This window comes from Lissotriton vulgaris, chromosome 5 (genome assembly GCF_964263255.1).
Source record: "Lissotriton vulgaris chromosome 5, aLisVul1.2, whole genome shotgun sequence".
In the NCBI taxonomy this organism is placed as follows: domain Eukaryota; kingdom Metazoa; phylum Chordata; class Amphibia; order Caudata; family Salamandridae; genus Lissotriton; species Lissotriton vulgaris.
Genome location: NC_141693.1, coordinates 324,256,210 through 324,280,249, shown reverse-complemented (window position 1 = coordinate 324,280,249; position 24,040 = coordinate 324,256,210). Strand labels below are relative to the sequence as shown.

At 45.4% G+C, this 24,040-nt stretch overlaps 1 protein-coding gene across 2 annotated transcripts in view; it reads right to left on the bottom strand.

Annotated features, from left to right (window-relative positions):
* The window catches only part of ARHGEF16 (Rho guanine nucleotide exchange factor 16), a 340,813-nt gene that overhangs the window by 206,355 nt on the left and 110,418 nt on the right, over nucleotides 1–24,040 (bottom strand). For both annotated transcript variants that reach the window (XM_086921558.1, XM_086921559.1), the window contains exon 2: nucleotides 18,893–19,476. In XM_086921558.1, coding sequence (XP_086777684.1) covers nucleotides 18,893–19,456 — 564 coding nt within the window. In that variant the 5' untranslated portion in view covers nucleotides 19,457–19,476. The remainder of the gene's footprint in view (nucleotides 1–18,892; nucleotides 19,477–24,040) is intronic.

Genomic DNA, 24,040 nt, shown 5'->3' with positions numbered 1-24,040 from the left:
TCCTCACTTCCTTAGACGCTCGCTAATTGGTATGTCCCTAGAAGACATCTCCGCTCAGAAGGAGCAAAACTAATATCCACTCCCAGAGTTCACAAAGCTAGCTGGGGTGGTAGGAGCTTCATGGTAGCACTCACTAAGCTCTGGAACAGTCTCCCTGTCAGATCTCACCCTCCCCGTGAGGAACAGCACCGAACATCGCCGAGTCCCGCGACGGCCGGTGTTTGGACTACAATTCCCGGCATGTCGAGAATCGCGTCATGCAGAAGACGCGAGATCAGGCGCACACCCGGAAATAAAGACCACATCAGAAGGCAGCGATGGCGCCGATAATTCTGCTGAGCCCGGAGGTATTTGTGCGGTAAACGGTGGTAGCGGTAAGCCTTTGTTCTCTGTTACGGGTGCCCTTGAAACCCTCAGACACCTTTTGTGGACCACAGTTCTAATCACGCGGTCAGCGTGTGTTACGGATGTTGAAGAGACTTTATTGAGCTCCAGTTCTGGACACGCAAGTTGCGTGTGTAATGGTTTCCCTGTGACTCGCTCGGCTGAGAGAGTTCACATTTGTTCAGTGAGGACTTCTTGTGAGCATATTCACTGATGCAGTTGCTCAACGTTGCCTAAGTGCATAATTCAAGTTTGGAGTTACTGGATTGGCAACACGAGTCTATAAACATAAGTGATTCCAGTATGCAAGCAACGTTAAGGAGGAATTAACCCTGTTTGCTGTCTTTTGTTTTTCTTCCACAATTTTGTTTATTTTATCTTACATGCAGGAGAAACGAGAGTGGGTATCAAAGACAAGGGGTCCTGTGCTGTTAGGTGATTATCCCTAAGATGGTATGTGTGGACTTTGTGAGTGAATAGCATAGTGATTATTGGCTTCAGGGTTCATGCAGGTTCTTTTGTCTCTTACACAGCGAAACAGAGTCCCTGGTATCACCTCAAGTCTCTTCTCCTCGCATTATTCCTAGTTATTTTCTTTCACAGGTATGAGGGAAAGTGTGTGATATTTACATGGTGTTTGATCAGCAGAAGTGTGGAAAAGTAGTGGGTAGGGGGGGATTTATTCTAATTGCATGTTCATTTGTCATTCCAGATCACCCTCCCCGCTGTTCCCTTCCTTTCCCTCCCCTGTGAAACTGCGTTAATGGTCTGTGTTTTAACCCAGACGTTGGGGTAGTTCTTCGGGGGAAGGTGTGGGTCTTTCAGCACAGCTCCGAAGAGATAGAGGCGGAGCCTGACAGAATTATCTGCCTACGAATATTCCATCTTCTCGGCTGTGCTGGAAAACGCCATGACCACGTTAGACGATGGAATGGCAGCTCTGGCGCAGGTTCAAGTTGAACTTGCAGCTTTTAATAGAGAAGTGGCAGCTGCCAGGACAGAGAATGCCCAATTAAAGGCCAGAATGGATAGAACCCAAATGCCACAGACCCAGGGAGGGGGGAGCCAGGTTCCTTCTACCTCAGTGATAGTGGAGATGCCCTCTCAAATTCCCCTAGCTCCACCTGAACGCTTTTACGGTGACAACAACAAGGTCCAAGTGTTCATAACACAAGTATTGTTGCACTTTATGTGCAAACCAAACATTTTTGCCACTAATCAAGCGAGAGTAGCTGTTCTAATCTCACATTTAGGGGGTGAGGCAGCCCAATGGGCAGTCCCTGTCATGAGGAAAGATGACCCCTTATTATATGCATGGGATGACTTTCGTGCTGCTTTTGAGAAAACCTTTGACAGGCGGGCTGAAACCTTTTCGGCTGATAGGGACCTGCTGAAATTAAGACAAGGCGGTTCAGATTTGGTAACATATCTGAATAGTTTCCCTCGTTTGGTGGCTGAAACAAACTAGCCTGAAGACAAACAATCTGCCCTTTTTTTTATCAAGGCCTGAATGATGACCTAAAGGATGTGTTGGCTCAAATCCATCCGCAGCCTCATACTTGCTCTGCACTCATAGAACTCACTTTACGCCTGGATCACAGGATGAAAGAACGAAAAGGGGATCATCGGACGAAGGAAAAACCTGTTCTACCATATGAACATACAGGGCATGTGGAAAAGAATCCCTCGGTGCCGGAAGCAATGGATATCAGTTCGAGCCTCGTTGACGCTCAGTGAAAAGAACAACCGTCGGAAACAAGGTCTTTGTCTATATTGTGGGAAGAAGGGACATTTCTTGAGAGAATGTACGGTAAAGCCCAAGCCTGGTAGGGGCAGGATTGGACAGGTAGCCACAGGACTCACTGAAACGGAACAGGAAAACTACAAAGCTTGAAGGTGAGCGGAGGGGAACCATCAAGCAAAATAACCATCCCTTCCATCACACCAGAAAAAGAAACTGAGAAGACTCATCTGTTTTTACACATGTCTCTAGTAATTGCTTCTAAGGAAAGGAACATCAGAGCTATGGTCGACTCGGGCGCTACCGGTTGTTTTATGGATTTCACGGAAGCCGAGCGCCTAGGGGTGTTGTTGATTGCTAAAGAACATCCGGAAACGGTATATGCAGTGGACGGTAAAGAGCTGACTGCAGGACCCATACTGTATAATACCCCGGAATACGTACTTTCCTATGAAGGAATACACCATGAAGAAATATCATTCAATATTATAGAGGCACCTCAGTATGGGGTCATTCTAGGACTCCCGTGGTTAAAGAAACATGAACCCCATATCCATTGGACCTCCGGCACGGTGCATTTTCAATCCGAATTTTGTCAAGAACACTGCCGTTATGAACGGATAACCCCTTCAGGGGCATTGGCTTCAGTACTACAAATTGCTACTGCCGCGGAAAAAGAAGTCTCCCTTCCTACTTGTTATGCTGCTTACGAAGAAGTGTTCAGCGATGTGAAGGCCGAGACACTTCCCCCTCATCGCTCATATGACTGTAGGATTGATCTACTTCCAGAATTTGTGGTGCCCAATGGCAGAATATACGCACTTAAGATACCAGAGAACGAAATCCTACGAGCCTACCTAGATAAATACTTGGCCCTTGGATTTATCAGGCCTTCTAGGTCCCCAGCAGCATCGCCATTGTTTTTCATCCTGAAGGCCAATGGCGAGAAAAGATGCTGTATTGACTACAGAGCCTTGAATACCATCACGGTAAAAAACCAATACCCATTGCCATTGATACCGGTCCTGTTGGAGCAAGTACGATCAGCCACCGTATACACCAAGCTAGACTTGAGGGGGGCTTATCACCTTGTCCGAATACGGCATGGTGATGAGTGGAAGACAGCATTTAAGACGCGGTATGGGCTTTATGAGTATCTTGTGATGCCCTTTGGATTATGTAATGCCCCGACCGCATTTCAATTCTTCATTAATGAAGTTTTACGGGAATTCCTGGATCATAATGTTGTCGTATACATTGATGACATCCTAATTTACTCGGATTCCATGGAAGATCACGAAGAACACGTAAGCCAGGTGTTACAAGCCCTGAAGTCCCATCAACTGTACTGTAAAATCACAAAATGTGAATTCCATGTTACCACCGTGGAATTTTTGGGAGTGATGCTTACCCCATCGGGACAGCTGATGGCGGAAAGAAAGGTCAAGGCTGTGAAAGACTGGCCGCGTCCGTGTAACATCAAGGATATACAGAGCATGTTAGGGTTCGCCAACTTTTATAGGAGATTCATTCGTGATTTTTCTGGATTGGTGACCCCGCTAACACGCCTTACAAGGAAGAACGTCCCCTTTGTTTGGGATCAGGAAGCGCAGCGGTCTTTCGGGCAGCTAAAAATCTCCTCTACGGCACCGATATTGATTCATGCCAATCCAGAATTACCATTCATAGTGGAGGCGGATGCCTCGGAAGTTGCGATTGGTGCCGTACTGTCCCAGAGAAACGAGACCACCGGAGTGTTGCATCCCATCGCATTTATGTCTCGGAAATTATGTGCGGCAGAGTGTAATTACACGATTGCCGAAAAAGAACTGTTGGCCATCCGGGATGCCTTCCTGGAATGGAGACATTGGTTGTTGGGTGCAAAACAAGTGGTCACTGTATATACCGACCATCGGAATCTGCAATTCATGAGGGACGCAAGACATCTTACACCGCGTCAATTGCGATGGATGTTATTCTTTGAAGAATATCGGTTTATTGTCACTTTCAGACCTGGCACCAACAACAAGAAAGCTGATGCATTGACCCGTCAAGAACATCCAACAATGCACACTTTGAAACCAGATAGAGCGATCATCGATCCTTCTCGAGTGGTTGGGGTAACACAAACCATGGATTTCCTCTCAAGAGTGAGAAACGGTGTACAAACATGTGTGTGAAGGACATGGATTAGGCACCATCCTGAATGGAAGATGAAACATGGGGTACCCATGAGAGGAAATCAAGTACTCCTACCAACAATCATTCTGCAAAAGCTTGTGTACTCTTGGTGTCATGACACCCCTTGTGCGGGACACATAGGATACTTGAAAACGTTGGAGAAGGTGTTGAGACAATTTTGGTGGCCCACTGTGCGGCCTGATGTACAGAAGTAGATGGAGTGTACGACATGTGCCCAGACAAAATCTAATCGACAACAACCTCAGGGACTCCTGCAACCGTTGCCCACGCCAGAACACCCTTGGGAAAGGTTTTCAGTGGACTTCATGGTCGGCCTCCCCAAAGACCAAGGGAACACCGCCATCATTGTTGTTGTGGATTACCTAACCAAAATGGGTCACTTTGTGGCATGTAAGCAGGTCCCTACAGCTGGTCAGCTTGCTCACCTCCTTTTGGTTCACGTTGTAAGGCTACACGGTCTCCCTAGAGCTATAGTGTCTGATAGGGGGGCACAGTTTACTGCCCGCTTCTGGAAGACCTGGTGCGCAGAGTTACAGATAGCGCCCTCATTGTCCACCAGTTTCCATCCGCAAACCGATTGGCAAACTGAGAGGCTAAACCAGACTCTGAAGCAGTATTTGCGTTGTTATATTCAGGACAACTCAGATGCTTGGGTGGATTGGTTGTGGGTGGCAGAGATAGCATATAACAACACCCAACATTCACCCACACAACATACTCCTTTCTTTTGTACGTATGGGCATCATCCCAGATTCACCCCTCTGTTATTGCCTAGTACGTGCAATAAGCTGCCAGAAGTCAGGGAGAGGTTGTTGCGTGTTCGCAAAGTGCTCCTTGCCACACGCAAGAATCTGGTACGGGCCAAGGCTAGTTACAAGAGGCAGGCCGATAAACATCGTAGGCCGAGTCCGGTGTACAAGCGTGGGGATTTGGTGTGGTTGTCCACGAAGCACATTAGATTCAGAAGACACAGCCTATTCAATCCAAAGTTTATAGGGCCCTACAAGGTTGTGAAACATATTAACCCGGTGGCGGTGAAATTGCACCTACCTGCTCATTTCAGGATACATCCGGTGTTCCATGTATCCCTTTTGAAGCCTTCACATTGCCCGCAACGTCGGTTGACCGTACCCGTCTGGGTGCATCATGACAGAGAGTATGAGGTGCAAAAGATCTTGGACTACAGGAGGGTGAGGGGGCGTTTGTACTTCTTGCTATCCTGGAAAGGTTACGGCCCTGAAGAGAACTCGTGGGAACCTGCTGGGGCTGTGCACGCCCCCCGGCTGGTGGCTAATTTCCACAAAACTTGTCCGGACAAACCCGTGTAGGGTTGGTGGCTCTTGCGAGGGGGATGTACTGTCAGATCTCAACCTCCCCGTGAGGAACAGCAACGAATATCGCCGAGTCCCGCGACGGCCAGTGTAGGGACTACAATTCCCGGCATGCCGAGAATCGAGTCATGCAGGAGACGCGAGATCAGGCGCACACCCGGAAATAAAAACCGCATCAGAAGGCAGCGGCGGCGCCGATAATTCTGCTGAGTTCGGGGGTGTTTGTGCGGTAAACGGTGGTAGCAGTAAGCATTTGTTCTCTGTTACGGGTGCCCTTAAAACCCTCAGACACCTTTTGTGGACCACAGTTCTAATCACGCGGTCAGCGTGTGTTACGGATGTTCAAGAGACTTTATTGAGCTCCAGTTCTGGACACGCAGGTAGCGTGTCTAATGGTTTCCCTGTGACTCGCTCGGCTGAGAGAGTTCACATTTGTTCAGTGAGGACTTCTTGTGAGCATATTCACTGATGCAGTTGCTCAACGTTGCCTAAGTGCATAATTCAAGTTTGGAGTTACTGGATTGGCAACACGAGTCTATAAACATAAGTGATTCCAGTATGCAAGCAACGTTAAGGAGGAATTAACCCTGTTTGCTGTCTTTTGTTTTTCTTCCACAATTTTGTTTATTTTATCTTACATGCAGGAGAAACGAGAGAGGGGTATCAAAGACAAGGGGTCCTGTGCTGTTTGGTGAGCATCCCTAAGATGGTATGTGTGGACTTTGTGAGTGAATAGCATAGTGATTATAGGCTTCAGGGTTCATGCAGGTTCTTTTGTCTCTTACACAGCGAAACAGAGTCCCTGGTATCACCTCAAGTCTCTTCTCCTCGCATTATTCCTAGTTATTTTCTTTCACAGGTATGAGGGAAAGTGTGTGATATTTACATGGTGTTTGATCAGCAGAAGTGTGGAAAAGTAGTGGGTACGGGGGGATTTATTCTAATAGCGTTTTCATTTGTCATTCCAGATCTCCCTCCCCGCTGTTCCCTTCCTTTCCCTCCCCGGTGAAACTGCCTTAATGGTCTGTGTTTTAACCCAGATGTTGGGGTAGTTCTTCGGGGGAAGGTGTGAGTCTTTCAGCACAGCTCCAAAGAGATAGAGGCGGAGCCTGACACTCCCCATTCCCATTACAACACTACCCACCCGGTCTGCTTTTCGGAAAGCCCTGAAAAATTGGTTGTTTGATTAATAGAGGTCCTTGCTCACTCCGGACTACCAGCGGCAAGACAACGGTTGGTATTCGTGCACTTAACATATTTATTTACATAACAATCTCTATAATGAATTCCGTACACTTGGGAGCACTCACGGACCCTGTCTGAACCACATCTTAAACGTCAGGAGAAAGACGATTGGCGACGAGCTCCAGAAAGTCCTGAATGCCTGCATCATATCGGCCTCCTTCCCTGAGGACTGGAAACATACTGAAGTGAGTCCCCTCCCGACAAAGCCATCTGCTGACCCAGCAAAAATTAGAAGATGGTGGCAAAGTTGGCATGCCATGCAGCTGCCATGTGTAAAGGCACGCTGCCCAAAAATCCCCAGAATGTTGTTAAACTAAATAAATAGAGGTGGGGGAGATGCGCAGATCAAAACAAAGGAGTTCGGCGGAAACAAATGACTGTGCCCGTGAGGCAACAGGAGGAACAAATGACCATGTCCGCAGAGCCCGAGAGGCAACAAGAGAGTGGAATTAGAATAGAATAAAATAGTGCACTAAACCACATAAATGCGGATAAGGGGAGGCTCACATGTAATCGGGGCTGTCACTATGGGGAGAAACCACAAGGCGAACAAATAAAACAGATGGGCCTATTAAAAGCACGGATTTATGCACAGCATGAAATAGGACCAATCAAAAGTGATGGACTAGGTCGAAGCCCATAGACTAGATTACAGCATGTCGAGAGACAGCACATGCGCTGGCAAGGCTTGATCTAAAACATCTGTTGGGGATTAGCAGCATGACTTCTCACGCCTTCTTCAGAATTAATGGGGGAAATGTAAAAGTCGCATGCGCGGTTTTCTCGTATGCTGCGTGCATGGCTGAATATCAAGTACGTAGAAAAATAGGAGCACATGCATTAAAATGTACACATCCCGGTGATCTGGGGTTTATCACAGCAGCATATTCACATCTGTAAAATTGCAGACACCGAGGGGTGACATCCGAATGCTGCACTCTTATTTTTCCATGCTTGTATTGGTATAACCTACCTTGGAACTGCAGCACTGTCCAAGGAACTCCGTGGGCCATAGGACCTTGTGTGGAGATGTGCACCTTTTATTGGACACGCAACTGACTTCCCAACAAAATCACATAGTTCCAGAATAGTCCTAAAATAGCCCACTTTTCAGAACATTGAAGTCAAACACTTTCCCCCAAGTTTTCCATGGTCTAAATTATGTCAGTAGGTGAGAGCAATCAGTTCAACCACCATACATCCTCCCATGAGCTAAGCCCTGTACTGTTCGACCTTGTTTGCAAAGGAGACTGACAGAAGCTTTAGGGGCGCAACTTTCCCTCAGAGACCCAGCAGAAAGGTAAATAAAGGGAACGTTCAGGTGCCCGCAATACCCTGCAGAGGGCCTGATAAAAGTAAAGCAAGTAATAATGGAAAGAGAAGAAAGCTTGGGGAAAGAGAAGCAAATTTAAGGGGCGGGCCTCCGTCATCCTTTTAAGTTCTGAGGAGGGGATAAGCCAGTACTGTTCTTGACACTATATATGGGAAACGTGCTCTGACCAATGGCTTCTTGCAAATTACGCAGTCCCACCTAGGGCCTACAAGTCATGTTGTATTATGCACAATTAGTTTTGCCATCTTTACGAGATGAACATGTTTGAAAGCCTTGCTGTTTGACAGGTACCTAAATGGTAGACCCTGTGCTGGTCACACAAGAGCAGAAACTGCAAATAAAACAAAACAAGCATTTGCAATGCAATGGTCTCGGCATCATTAAAGGTAGAGCTATTGGCATTGCTCATGACATTTTTTTTCTTTAAATCAAAAATAAAACTCTGCACTCACCACCACTCTGCACTCACCACCACTCTGCACTCACCACCACTCTGCACTCACCACCACTCTGCACTCACCACCACTCTGCACTCACCACCACTCTGCACTCACCACCACTCTGCACTCACCACCACTCTGCACTCTGCACCACTCTGCACCACTCACCACTCTGCACCACTCACCACTCTGCACCACTCACCACTCTGCACCACTCACCACTCTGCACCACTCACCACTCTGCACCACTCACCACTCTGCACCACTCACCACTCTGCACCACTCACCACTCTGCGCCACTCACCACTCTGCGCCACTCACCACTCTGCGCCACTCACCACTCTGCACCACTCACCACTCTGCACCACTCACCACTCTGCACCACTCACCACTCTGCACCACTCACCACTCTGCGCCACTCACCACTCTGCGCCACTCACCACTCTGCACCACTCACCACTCTGCACCACTCACCACTCTGCACCACTCACCACTCTGCACCACTCACCACTCTGCACCACTCACCACTCTGCACCACTCACCACTCTGCACCACTCACCACTCTGCACCACTCACCACTCACCACTCTGCACTCACCACTCTGCACTCACCACTCTGCACTCACCACTCTGCACTCACCACTCTGCACTCACCACTCTGCACTCACCACTCTGCACTCACCACTCTGCACTCACCACTCTGCACTCACCACTCTGCACTCACACCCTAGCCCGCTCACTGCCTTTTGTATCTGAAACCTGCAGGGACTTTTGTACAGGCTGCATGCAAAGCTTGACATACATACATCTTGGAGCACCTTGGAAGTGTTGCAGCAGAAAGAGCAGTCGTTTTAATTTAAGTAGACTTAGGTCATTTAATATTTTGAAAATGGTTGTACGTCCTGAAGTAGAAGCAAAGATGCTTTTCATTTGCATCAGTTAATGTAGTAGATTCTGCCTGTGCAATGTACCAGCGTGTTTGTGATTGGGTTATTTGCTGTTGTGGGTCTCCAATCACGCTCCTACATAGTTTCTGAAAAAGCTTTCTTAGTATCGCGGCAGCAGCAAGCACTGAACGGAGGTCTCTCACTCACAGGACAGCAAGGGCACCCCGCACCCCCTCTCAAGAGCAGGCACCGCGCGCCGGGGGAGACATGGAACATCAGCTGCTGTGCTGCGAGGTGGAAACCATCCGAAGGGCTTACCTGGATGCTGGAGGTTTGTGAAGAGCAGAAATGTGAAGAGGAGGTGTTCCCATTAGCCATGAATTACTTGGACAGATTTTTGTCGGTGGAACCGCTGAAGAAAAACAGATTGCAGCTGCTGGGGGCTACCTGCATGTTCGTGGCCTCAAAAATGAAAGAAACCATTCCTCTAACGGCGGAAAAACTTTGCATTTATACTGATAACTCCATCGGACCCGACGAATTAGTGCAAATGGAGCTGTTGACGCTGAACAAACTCAAGTGGGACTTGGCCTCTGTCACCCCTCACGATTTCATTGAACTCGCGGCCGCCCCGGAAGTCAGGCACAGTCGCCTGTGACGGGGGCGGGGCCACGTTCACACCGGAAGAGGAGGCAGGCGGAGTCGTAGCGTCTCGCGGCCCGGGGCTCCTGTGAGCGGTGTAGAGCCCCGGGGCCGCGCCAGCAGGAGGTTGGGCGCCGCGTGCTGAGGTACGGTAAGTTCCAAAAGGCTGGAGCGCGATTGGTGCACTTGTGTGTGTGTATGCTCGTGTGTGTGTGTGTATGTATGCGACGGTGACGGCGGGGGAGGGGGAGGGGGGCCTCGGTGCACGTGTGTGCGCGCGTGTGTGTATGAGTCAGGGGTGGTGTCTCTGTATGTATGTATGTGCGTGCATGCATGGGCGCGTGTGTGTGTGTATTCGCATGCGTGTGTGGTGCTTGCGCTTCCCAGGAGACAGCGCCTGGCCACAGCGCGCGCTCCAGTTACAAATCGCCTGGAAGGATGCGCGTGGCCAGGACTGTCTCCTGGGAATGATAGTCGCTGACAAAAGATCTCGGCGGAGACGCGCTTCCGCGCGTTGACGCCGAGACCTAAAAACACTTCAGCTTTAACTTCTTTGTTTTAATATTATTGAAGAGGCGTCCGAAATTGAAATGGAAATGCAAGTTTGTATACGGTTTTGAATGAAAAGTCAAGAAGGCACCGGATGAGTCGCAGGAAGGCCCTTTTGACAGGTTACCGACTTTGCCCAACCCCTGCAGGCTTTCAGAGGTAACCGCAAGCCCCAGAAACTCCCAGTTGTGGCAGGAGGTCAGCTTGCCTCTGCCCAAGCTTAAACCCTTTAACTGACCTCCCCCCGGCCTGTCCATCACTGCGCAGAGCCCTCTGAGCCAATGGCTCCTGGGACCGTAAGAGTTCAAAGTCACTGAGTGCGCATTAATCTGCCTCACCATAGAAACCTCCAGCAAAGGAGAAGTTCTTTGGGGCAGAGGAGTCGTGTTTGCCAGAAGTTGGCTGCTGGCCAGCGGAATGGCGGCTCACAAGCCCTGTCAGCCAGTTGCAAAGTGCAAAGTACCGGAAGTGGCACGCTGGGTAACTTGGAAATACAGACACCAGTCCGAGACGACACCTGGCACTAATGGCAAAACCAGGGTGAACCTGACAAACATTGCAAAATGTGGAAAGAGTAAAGAGGGAGATTAGTCCTCTTCCCTTTTCTCCCACTTTTCTCTCACCTCCCATTTTCTTTTTCCTGCTCACGAAGGCAACGCACAAGAACGCTGAAATGCTGCAAATGTCAAAGGCCGATTATGCATGCTCAACATATAAGCGTCCCACCATATCTAATGTATACTAACTGCAACGTATGACGCTATAACATGACCAGTATTGCCTTCACTTTATCTGTACTGTGTATGTAAAAATGATCTTAACATCATTTAAAATAAAAAAAATGTAAAAAAATTATCGGGGGATTATTTCACATGGAAGTGGGGTAAACATGTGAAAGCTAAAATAAACCAGTTTTAGTATTTATAAACCGGAAGATTCTCATCTGAATCGGGGTGTTGTCATGTTTCATTTATTGCTTATGCAAAGGGGGCTTCAGCCAGGCCCCACAAGCTATTCCCACACTCCCCCTATAGGAGTGACCAGATATCTGCCGCTGCCTCCACAGGGCTGGTGTCTGCAGGTGAAAGGAGCTCGGAGAGCGGAGCCCTTTGCTTTGTATATTGCGTCTGTATATAGGTGATGTTTACATTGACTGCTGATCCCAGTTTATATGCAAAGAGAGTTTATACTTATTTACTAAAAAAAAGTTCACTTTCATCAATAGGGGCACCCTTTAAAGAAGCAGGGTCCCAGTGCTGAAGGCGGTCAACGCCAGAGGTACAGATCCCTTTAGACAGAACCTAAAATTTACTGGCCACCAAATCCCTTTTAAATTATATATTAGGGCCATTTGGAAGCTGGACAGATGCACTCTAACACCTTTTGATGCCTCTAATGGTTTACCATTCAGAACGGAGATGACAATGTAGTCCCAAGGCCGTCAATTAAAACTTATATCTCCCGGAGGCGAGATATTTTCCCAAATTAGTAACCTGAAGGATAGCTGCGCCGTTTTAAGACCTGACCACTATCGTATGTTTAACGGAATGGTAGCTTCATGGTTAGAACCCTCTAACCCTCTGTAATCCTATAACCCTGTAAATAGTGCATCTTTCCAAAGACCATGTCTGCAAGATCTGTTTAACACGAGGGATGTTTTTGCAGCTAAATGACTGAGTCGGGAAGATCTATGTAACCTGAGGGACAGCTTTTCTTTCACAGGTCTAGACCTTAAATATCTCTGAAAACTGAGGGATATCTCTGCTGTCAAATGTCCTAACATGTTGAGTCTGCACAACCTGGGTGTATCCTTGCTTCTAGATGTTTGAGCCTGTATGATCTCCGTACCTGCAGGAACATTCTGCTGCCACAGGACAGAGCCTGTATAATCCATATCACCCAGGGGATAGGTTTGCTCTCAGATTCATGAGGGGCACCTCTGCTGTCAAATGCCTGAGTTTGTAAGATCTAGATAACTTAAAAAGTAAAAATTGTTGTTAGATGCCTGAACCGGTAAGGGCTCTGTAACTGCTAGATGTGTTGTCGTAAGCTGATGTCTGTCGGGCAGATGTAACCTTAGTAACACATTTTTCTTCCAAATTCCTGAACCTGTAGGATTTCTATAAACTGAACTACAACTTTGCTGTCAGATGCCAGAGGCGTTAAGGTCTCTGTAATCAGATTATATTGTGTTGTGGTGATCAAGTCCACGCAGGTTCAGGTGATATAAAGAGGTTTTATTAAGGATAGTTACAAGATCACAACAAGACCCCACCAGGAGCAGGCAGCTCAGCCCAGTCAACTGCGACTATTTGACTTACAACATTCCAAGGCATGTCATCACTGTAAGATTCTACAGGCAGGGCATGAATACCATTGAAGTCAGGCTATAACAGTTGTCATAAGCTTTGCCATTAAGATCAATGCAACAAACACAGTAGCTTGCTGTCAGATGTCTGGCCTCTAAGGTGACTAACTGGAGTGATGGCTCTGGCGGTCAAAGACCTTCTCCTGTAATGTCTGTGCGCAATAAAAGGTTAAGTTACCAATCCAAAGCCTATGCTTGAGAGACAGGCCTCAAGGATAACGTATTTACAATAACTCTGAGGCATAGCTGTGCTGTTCAGAATAAGAGATTTGTGTAACATATGGGGTAGCTCTGCTAAAGTCTGAGCGGTTCCTCATGTTAAAGAGGCAGCACAGACAAAGCCTTTCAAATTCCTACAAGCAAAGGGATTGGTACCATCACCTGTAAAATAGGTGTAATCTAAGGGTCAGCTACCCAAAGTCTGAGCCTCTTATATATAGAATCACATTCAGTTGGATTGTTCAGATCTCTGGGTCTATACAATCTCTGTACCCAAATGGCAAGGCCCGAAGTCTAAGTCACCAAGATTTCTGTAACCTTAGTGATTACCACTCGAGCCTTTAAAATGTGTAACCCTAGAAACAGCTTTCCTATATGAAGACCGAGTCTGTATAAAGTTCTCTTTACACTACAAGGATACTTATTTGAATAAAGATCAAATGTTTATGAATTGTACAACCAGGGTGATACCTCTGTTTTGTAAAGTCATAACCAGTAGATATTTATCTTGACCCGAACAAACTCCTACTCTATTGCCTATGACTTCAGTTTTGAGGGTGAACAGCCTTTACGACGCGGCTGTTACACCGCCGTGCCGTTACAACGCGGTCTTTGCAATGCAAGTCGTTACCACGACTTGCGCTGGAGGGCGCTGCAGGACAAGGAATTATTTAATTTACTATCCAACACCTTCCCTACTGTACGTAGGCTGGTGTTGGAATAGTAAATAAAAAAATTCCTAAGTCTGCACCCCCTCCAACGCAAGTCGTGGTAACGACTTGCGTTGAAAAAAACGCATTGTAACGGCACGCGATGTAAAAGTACGCGTTGCGAAGCCGTACATCCGTTTTGAGCTTAACCCTTACCCTCTCACCACTTAGAAACCTCTGCCCCAGGTCACAGGTGGGAAAATAAGACAGATACTATTAAGGCTATTACTTTAATTTTCACTGTTAACCACTCAACAGCATGCCTTTATAGCGGTCCTTCAGTCATTGTGTAAAGTGTGATACAGAGTCGAAATAATCATGTCATCTGTACATTTTTATATCCAATAATTAGCCGCACACAAATCACTGTATCCAAGAACAGTCTCACAACTGCATTGCAACCAAAATACCTCCGCCCACAGCAATTCAGTTCTAAAGGCACTGCCCTACAAATATATAAGCAGCTCTTTCTATATTGTTTATTGTATTTGTTTGTTTGTAAAGTTTATAGTTACCATCAAACGCCCTTGATGAACCCAATATATACCCACATTTTCCCAACATTAAATTTGTCGGCATAATTATTAGAATGTGTTAAGTTTAACTTTTCCCAACAGAAAGAGGACCGTCTCCAGAACCCCATAAGTACTTCAGATGGGTGTGATTAAACCCCAGTTGAGACAACCAAATATTAGATGTCCTGAGTTTCATACAGTTCAAAAAATAAAAATATCAATCTTCTCAAACGATTTTGCCCAGTTTACTAATAGACATATTCCTTGCCAGCTTCATACAAAAGTTGTTCCCACAAAGTTAATTCTTGTTTTACACATCTGTAGGCCTCATCCTTAACTACATAACATAATTAGCACATTGCTAATTAACCCATTTTAAATCATCAGAAACCTGCCTGTTTAGCAGAGGTCACCACCACACCCTTATAGAGAGAACAACACAAACGTGGCATTGCCGGAAGTATCCTTGACTGGATCTGCGACAGATTAAGAGCCGTCTTGCTTTCAGATTCAAATCTTCGTCTTCCAACATCAGGGCAGGTCTACTTCAAGGATCCATTATCACTCCATTCACCTTTAATGTCGATCTGAGCCCACTGCTGAAAATTCATCGGTCCCTCCAACTTGATATGTTACTACTACACTGATGGCCATGATGTTGATAAAACTGTAAAATCTAAGGGATTTTGATTGATCCAGACCATATCACCGTCTCAGAACCTTCGATCAATGGATGTTGATTAATCACCTAAACTTAATGAAATCCAAAACACAAATCCTGACATTGGAAGATTGGAAGAACCACTATCCCTAGCCAATCTGGCCACAGGAACCTGAAGTACAAATACCAAAATTTAAAGAAGTGAGAAACCTGAAAGTAAACATGAATTCCAGCCAACCAGTGGTTTCCTGAGTAAGCCATAAGAAGTGCCATTTATTCTCAGCAGACCCCAATGTCTCACATTTAGTATTCCCACAAAAGTTCCAAGTGAATACTTCCCTTATTCTCACTGACACATCTTTAATAGGCAAACAGACTCTACCAGGGGATCTCACTTTCATTATTGTGACGACTGCAAAGAACCCTGAACAAGGTGGCAAGACAACACAGAGACGTTCATCAAAATAACCACATCATGCCAGACACAGAACACCTCATTGGCTTCCCATTTCCAGACGGTAAGGACCCAACTTTCAAAGCACGCTTGAAGAAGAGAACATGCCTTCTAGGCTATCACCACAGCGGACCATCCCTGCTTATTAGAAGAATCACATTGCGGGACTTTCTTCTCCAAACAAGTAGCTAAACGCTTGAACGTTCTTTCAGCGAAGATCGAATCGTTCTTGAATTCCAGGTGGCTTTCAATGGTTGTTAAGATCTGGCTCTTCCCTAGAAGATGCATTTGTTGCTAAACTTGGCCAGCTTAAAAAACGAGAGTGGAGAAACAACGATGCCCCGTGGTATTCTGAATGGACTCTCCAGTGCATATGCTACGGCTGCACTATAAACTCTGAACCCCACAGTGATCTTCAGATGGGTTCCACTTCCTTTCCATTGCCACACAAGGAGTTGAGCGCTGCCATGATGCTTTGGCAGATACAGAACCACTTTGTTTATTGTTCAGGCTATATTGCCAAACATAATTTGCTGGTGCTCTGAAATAAGATGCCTAGATTATTTAACAATACAATCGATGTCATGACTCATGATAGGGTCTAGTGTCAGACTGAATGGATATCGTGCAGTCCAAGACTCCCTGACATAAAAAGAGTTTCTCCAGTTGATCAGCCCTTATTATTTTAAATGTGACCCTATACTTTGTTGGACATTCCATATAGTATTATCGTGTGTCAACCCTATCACAATTACCGCCACACTTAACTTGAAATGGCCAGTCATTATATGGCTTTCTGAAATTGATGCAGCTAGAGAAAGAGAAATGCACCTTGGGGTGAATGCATTGTGCATCGGAGGTAGGAAGCGGTTAGTACAGCCAGCACCACAAGACTATCCCATTACACTAGCTCCAGGCAAAAAGAAGCCTGAGATTCTGGAACACTCCCTTCTATTGCTGAGATCGGAGTTGGCGATAGGTGATCGTTGCAGTGAGGACAAGTAAATACATCAGTCTTAGGACACTTTGTACTCTTGATCAGTACAAATGACATTACAGGATCCGCAGCCACACCGTTCTCCATGTAATTATGGATTTGCCACACTTGCCACATAATCCATCTGCATAAATTGCAGATTGCGCTCAAAAAAGTGTCTATCTGAATTAACAATTATTAAAATGTTGCACAAGGGAAAAACCCAAACACCAGACTCGCTGCAAAGGTTAAATCGTCAATTTCTTGCTGTTTACTGTATTCGGGCTTACAAAAGTGAGGAGGGCGCTGTTAGTATCCTTAAATGATAGAATGGACTACACAGCAGCCAAAAACTTAACATAGTTAAACGCAAACTAAAGAGTGTTAAGAATGATTTTTTTTCCTTAAAAATCCAAAAAATATTTCACTTCACAAGGCATCCCTATTCAAGTTTACATCATGGACACTGTTCGAAAAGCAACAATTCTCTCAACAAAAAGGGCATTGAGAATCTGAAACATTTACATCACTTTTTCAGGTGTGACTTCTTAAATCTTCTAGTTTGAGACACTAAAGTATGTAACCTAAGGAGGTGTTGTGTTTGGGATCTAAAACATAAAATACAGTCTCAGTTTATTAGAAGAAGAGCGGTTATTTTTCCTCAGTGTAAAACTTTTTACACAAAATTTTGTACAACAAAATACAGAACATGAACTGTTGTTAAAACAGAGTTCTTGCACCTTCTCGAAAGAGCACTGTTTTATCAAGTCTTTTCTACCTCCCATAATAAAACAGTATGTGTAAAACATGTTACAATGAGGTGATTGACTAAAGTTAATACCATTTCGAAAACATCTGCTTATTAAATATATGTAATTTTAATTAACCTATGCATATTCTAAAGCATTTGGCTCCTGTTTCTTTAAAGTGCGTTAAAAAGTTGAAATAGCTATGCAAAACGGCGCAGAATGACATCCATAATTAGCGTTTAACCACATAATATGTCACATACTATTTCCTCTTTTCATTTTGTCTGAGTAAACCCTACAGTGTCCGTTAGTTCCGTTAGTTCTCAACTGCTCCATAACCCCTGTGGCCGCGAACATAAGGTGCACACTGATCACACACAGATGCATAGGAATGTTTGACACCCTGCCTCTTCTCACTGCTACTCTGCAGAGAGCCATCCAGATCGCGTGGGAGCAGTTCAGACGCCATACCCATTCACTCTTTGACACCTTTGCCGATACTGCCAACAGTAATGGCAATAAGTGCCTGTCTCGTGGTTTCTTATATGGTCATCAATCACCTGACACTACATTATCTCTTGATCACAGAAACGTATAGTTGTTGCGTGCAACCTAGAGATAGAGGTGTCCCAAGCACTCGGCCTCGCTGCCTGTGGGACTGCTTGTAGCCCAAGGCAAAACAAGATGGTTGCCCAGGTGGTACCTCTCCGGCAGGCACCACGTTGGCCATACAAGAAAGACACGTTGCTTCTGTTTGAGGCAAATGAGGGTTGATAGGCCAGATATAAAAGAGAGAGGAAGGGAGGTGGAGGGGGGTCAGTATGGCAGGGAGGGAGAAAAGGACGTGAGTGGGAGCATTATAGTAAGTAATTGTGACAGCACAAGAGTAGCATAATTGTGATGGTAGTGGCTGAGCAAGACTTTCAAGGAGTAGGGGTGTGGGAAAGAGAGAAAGGGGGAAGAAAGTCAATGTGTACGACTGAGTGGGATTTTGAGATTAAGAAACAACACATAACTGGGACACTTGCACCAAGTGAGCACCGAGCGAAAAACAGGCGATTTTATCTCGGGCAGCACTTGTACTCTCACACTCAGCCACAAGGGGGCGATATAGGGTCAGGGTTTACTACACGATGAAGTAGAGGCATTCATGCAAGCGGGGCACCTTAGGATTTACATATAATTGTCTGGAGTTTAGGAGTCCGCCTGAATTATCGCCTAAACCTCAAGGAAGACTTTCAGAGGACCTCGGCTGCTGGACAGAGTAGACAGAAACTGGTGCAGCAAAAACCTATGGCGACCCATTTGACCTGGATTGAATCCGGATACGGAAGCGGGATACGAACACTCCCCATATCTATGATATTGCCAATGTGTTCAGAGATTGCAGTGTAGCAATAGTCCTGAGGAGGGTGAACATGATTGGAACAAATGGCAGAAAACAGGATATCTGGTAGAAAATAAAACAGAATTGTGAATGGTCTTACCTTGGATCTCAGGGGGCTGCGGGGAGGTTGTGCCGATGGGTCCTCCATCACAGGCTTTAAGGAAGAGAACGAGATCGGTTTCATTTGATCGGCCTCATCGCTGTCCTTAAAACCCTTCATGGCCGCCCTATAAGACTGGTTCCGCAGGTTCCGTTGTAGCGTCCCCCCAATATCCTCTTCACCATCAAGGTCATCCAGGGAAATGTTGGGTGCGGAGATCCGCTTTGGGTCATTCCGGGCTAGGTCTTTAGTCAACGTGGCCACCTGGAAGGTGTGGTGCCGCTGCACCTTGGTTTTAGTGGCCACGGCCAAGCCTTTGGGGATGAGCTGTTGGGTGCCCACTTTGAGGGCTGCAGGGCTCTCTGTGCTGAGGACGATTCGGCGACCATTGCTGGTAGTCACTACGGAGTCCGGACCGAAGGCGGCATTGCTAGCAGACTCCACGGTCTTAGGACTTGAAGGTTGGCCGGCATTGGTGTTGAGCTGCAGCTCTGAGTAAAACTTGCGGTCCAGAAGAAACGAGGCATCATCCGCAAGGGAGGAATCAGAATGTCTGTTCGACATCTTAGAGACTTGCAATGGACCTAAAAGAAGCAGAATGACATAGATAAAGTAATGGTCTACAAAACAGATGCCCCGGCATTATACAAGAGGATAGTGTCATGGGTGTTCATCAAGAGCTGCATAAAAACCATACATCAATAATACAACTGTACACATCTTCTGCACAGGCACGCACACGGCAGAGCATATTTAAAATATAGTTTTCAATTCATAACATCACAATGGGGTGCCAAAGAGTCTTCGTCACCCCACCGTGATGTGATTGATAAGGAATTATTAACTAAACTGATAATATGAACCATCCGTAAAATGTCGGAGTGCCTCTCGCTCCATCATTTACAGAAATATTGTGTTTTGGGATCGTTAACCCATGGAGGTGGGCACCCGTGTGAGGAATGATATTGGATGTGTGAGTGTTGACCACAAACATCTTTTGATTTGGTGTCACATCAGAGAACATTGGCTACAAGGGAACATACAATTTAGATAATGTTAAAAAAAAAATGTAAAACTACAACAAAAATGATTCCACATTTTATACTTCGCTATTTATAAATCAATGCACATTTGTGTAGCTGTTGACAAAACAAATGAAACAATACACAAAACAGAGCAGTAGTGCACAAAACATAGCAACACTACAATATTGATCTCTAGTCAACGTAGAATAGCAATTGCTTTAATTCCCAAAGAATTGTTTTGATGGAAAACAGGATTTTGAAGAGCGTGGAAGTCCACTTATGAAGAGGTTGAGATGGGTTGTGTCCATCAGAAGGTATATACGCAATGTGTAATATTAAAAAAGCTGGTCATGCTATCACATTATTTTGCACAGTGTCGGTTGTATCATGAAGCACGTCTATCCCTGTGTGGTACCAGCACTCAGTTAGATATAAGGCCAGTGTTCTGCAAATATTCCTTCTCGTTATAGCCCTAGAAATGTTGTAGTGATACGTCTACCAAACACATCTGAAACACTTTCCAGAGTCATCAAATGAGAAGAAAACAGGGTCTTATCAGAGCTGCAAGTGAGACTGAAATCTTTAACACTTCAGGTCCAGTCTAGCAGATGACTGACTGCCAACTCCTAAGGGCAAGCCTTCAGCATCTTACTGAGAACTCCTCCTGATGCTTCTGATCTCCCAGAAGACAAGCACTTGAGGAAATGATAAAGCCCCATCCATTCTTTCCTCCAATTTGCACTTAAGCTGCTGACCAATGGCTAATGGTTTCTGTAAGGGTGATGGTATGCGAGGGGTGTGACTGCAGCCTCGGAGGGTAAGGGGAAGATGGCAGCCTACTTCCTCCTAGAGTCGCTCTCTGTCTTGTCCTAGTATCCCTTGAACTGAAAAACACTGATCATGTTTAGCTCTCACCTAGACATCAAATCTGCTGTCTGTTGCAAGACATATTGTTAGCTAGCAGTGGGCTTAGAGCTCATTCATTGCTTACAATTGGTTGGCTTTATTGTCACTCTCATTTGATTAATTCATATTTGTCATCTTCCCTGGGCTTTCCTTTCTCGTCTGGTGTTTGTCCCGCCCCTGGAGCACGGACTCATTACTTGTATCCTTCCACTGCTCCCTATTCAGACGCTACTTTTCTTTTTGTGAAGAGCTCTACAAGAGTGCATATGTTTTCCAGCTGTCTTCCTAGTGTACTTTGTGTTCCTCTTTCTTGCCTGTGAATCTCTCCTCTACCCCTCCCCTCACACATCTCCCATTCTTGCTTCCTCCCCACCCCATAAGCTTCCTTTGCTTTTCATACTTACCAACTCCAAAATCGATGTTCATGTGTCTCACTCTCCCTGCCTTCCTCTGTCCACGTGCTTCTCCATCTGCACCCACCCACTCTCCATTGTCAATGTGTGGTCTATGTGCCTTCCAATCCCCCACCTTCGCTGTCTGTTTGCTTTCCCATTGTTCTCGGTCATTTGTGCAGCGTCATTCTCTCCCGCACTCCCTCCCCTCCATCTGTGTTGACTCTCTCCCCAACCTAACCAATGCCCTTGTTTTTTGTTTTTAAAAAACACACACATTTCACACAACTTATTTACTAATCCATTACTCATTGGCAAATAAAAAAAATGCTTGCCACAATACTGGCACAAGCCTCCAAATGACACAATGGCAAAGTCACAGTGCAATTTCTTTATTTACTTTTCAGATATGCTTCTGCAAACTACAGCATGGCTAAAAATGTTTACCAAATCCAATAGGTATCATCAGTTTGATCTATTGACTTTGCCAATGCTTTTTACAATCCATGCCATCAACGTACACCTCTTCCGTTCCCTCCTGCAATCAACAAGTCACGAAGCACTATCACACCATCAAAATGAATTCAATGAAATGCAAATATCATTACTAAAGCGCAATATTACCCAGGTGTATCTAGGCGCTAAAACAACTCAATGAGACTTTAAAGGAAGACAGCAATAAGATAGGATCTACTTGTTAAATAACCACATTTTTAGACTTTTCCTGAATTCTAATACCGTAGGTTTGATTTGCTCTTAAGTTTTAGGGGGAGCAGGTTCCACAACCTAACTGCACAGGCTGCAAAACTTCTCCCGCCACAAATTGCTTTTTAAAACTTATGGACAACAAGATTTCCACTAAGAGAAGAGCGAAGAGGTCTTACAGGAGTGTAGCATTGAAAACGTTGGGCTAGAGAGGCTGGGGCAGAGTTGTGTAAAGACCTGAAGACTATGCAGAGAGCCTTGATCTGAATGCGCTTGGTGTGGAATTTTCTACACAAGGCTATGAAATAAATAAGCAGCATTATTTTGAGTCCCATTATACGATTCTGAAATGTTAAGCTCTCTTCCAAGTTTCTCTTGAATGAGAAGAAAAGCAGGAAAACAAGACGGGTTGTATTCTCCTGGCAGAAGCTAGACGCGATAGGAAAGTTGGCACTTGGCCCCTACACAGAGAATAGTCGTTCCCCGGAAATGGAGGGCTGAGAAAGAGGAGACCCTCTCATAATTCTTTCTGTGCAGTGCTGGCAAACAGAGGGTCTAGGACAGAAGCATCTGTACCACAGCAGAATGAGTCTCTGTTTCTCAGGCTGGCGGGGTGGGGGGAGGGGCAATCCCAGCCTGGCATCCCCCCCCCCCCGAACACTGCTTATTGTACCCATGATGAAAATCAATGGCTCATGTGTTGGTCAGAATGTACTTTTTAGGCTCACATAATTTCAAGGACAGAAGAACAAAAACAAAACAAGCATTTGAAATGCAATAGGTCTCGCATTAGGAAAGTTTGAGCTATTGGTATAGTAAATGACACATTTTTTATTTATGTGTTGGGTTTGAAAATAGCGAAATTAATAGCTTTGTCATTTACAATGCCAATAGTTTTAACTTTCGCAAATGTGACACCTATAGCATTTGTAATGCAATATGTGTTGTTTGTACGTGACTTAGATGTATTGATATTACAAATAACAATGGCTTTTAATTTTTTTAAATAATTAATACTTAAATAAAAATTAATGTAATTTATAATAGCAATAGCTTAAACTTTTGTAAATAACTTTTGTGAAGATTATGTTCAGTGTATTTTGTGACGAAAATCCAAGAACAGAAGTGAAATATTGATATATTTTTGTGACATTTGTAATAAAGCGTGAAACATTGAGAGAACATATTTGAACCAGTTGTTGTTGAATGGTTGCACAGATTGATGCTGTGGTGGTGCTGAGTGATGCTGTGGCGTACAGTAATGCTGTGGTAACGCATAGTGATGCTGTGGTGCCCCTGAGTGATGCTGTGGTGCCCCTGAGTGATGCTGTGGTGCCCCTGAGTGATGCTGTGGTGATGCGATATATATATAGATGTATAGAGGGCGATAGATAGATAGATAGATAGATAGATAGATAGAGTGAGGGCGATAGATAGAGTGAGGGCAATAGATAGAGGGAGGGCGATAGAGTGAGGGAGGGCGATAGAGTGAGGGCAATAAATAGAGTGAGGGCAATAGATAGAGTGAGTGTGATAAATAGAGAGAGGGGGATAGATAGAGTGAGGGCAATAGATAGATAGAGTGAGGGAAATTGATAGAGTGATGGCGATAGATAGATAGATAGATAGATAGATAGATAGATAGATAGATAGATAGAGTGAGGGAGATAGATCGATTGAGTGAGGGAGATAGATCGATTGAGTGAGGGCGATAGATAGATTGAGTGAGGACGATAAATAGATTGAGTGAGGGCGATAGATAGATTGAGTGAGGGCGATAGATAGATTGAGTGAGGGCGATAGATAGATTGAGTGAGGGCGATAGATAGATCGAGTGAGGGCGATAGATCGAGTGAGGGCGATAGATCGAGTGAGGGCGATAGATAGATTGAGTGAGGGCGATAGATAGATTGAGTGAGGGCGATAGATAGATTGAGTGAGGGCGATAGATAGATCGAGTGAGGGCGATTGATAGATAGAGTGAGTGACCCTTCCATCCACTGCGCAGTAAACACGTCTAGTTGCCAGCCACCTCATGCATTGACCAGGAACCACATATCCAGTAACCAGCCAGTCTGTTCATGAACTACACATCTAGTAACCAGCCAGTCTGTCCATGG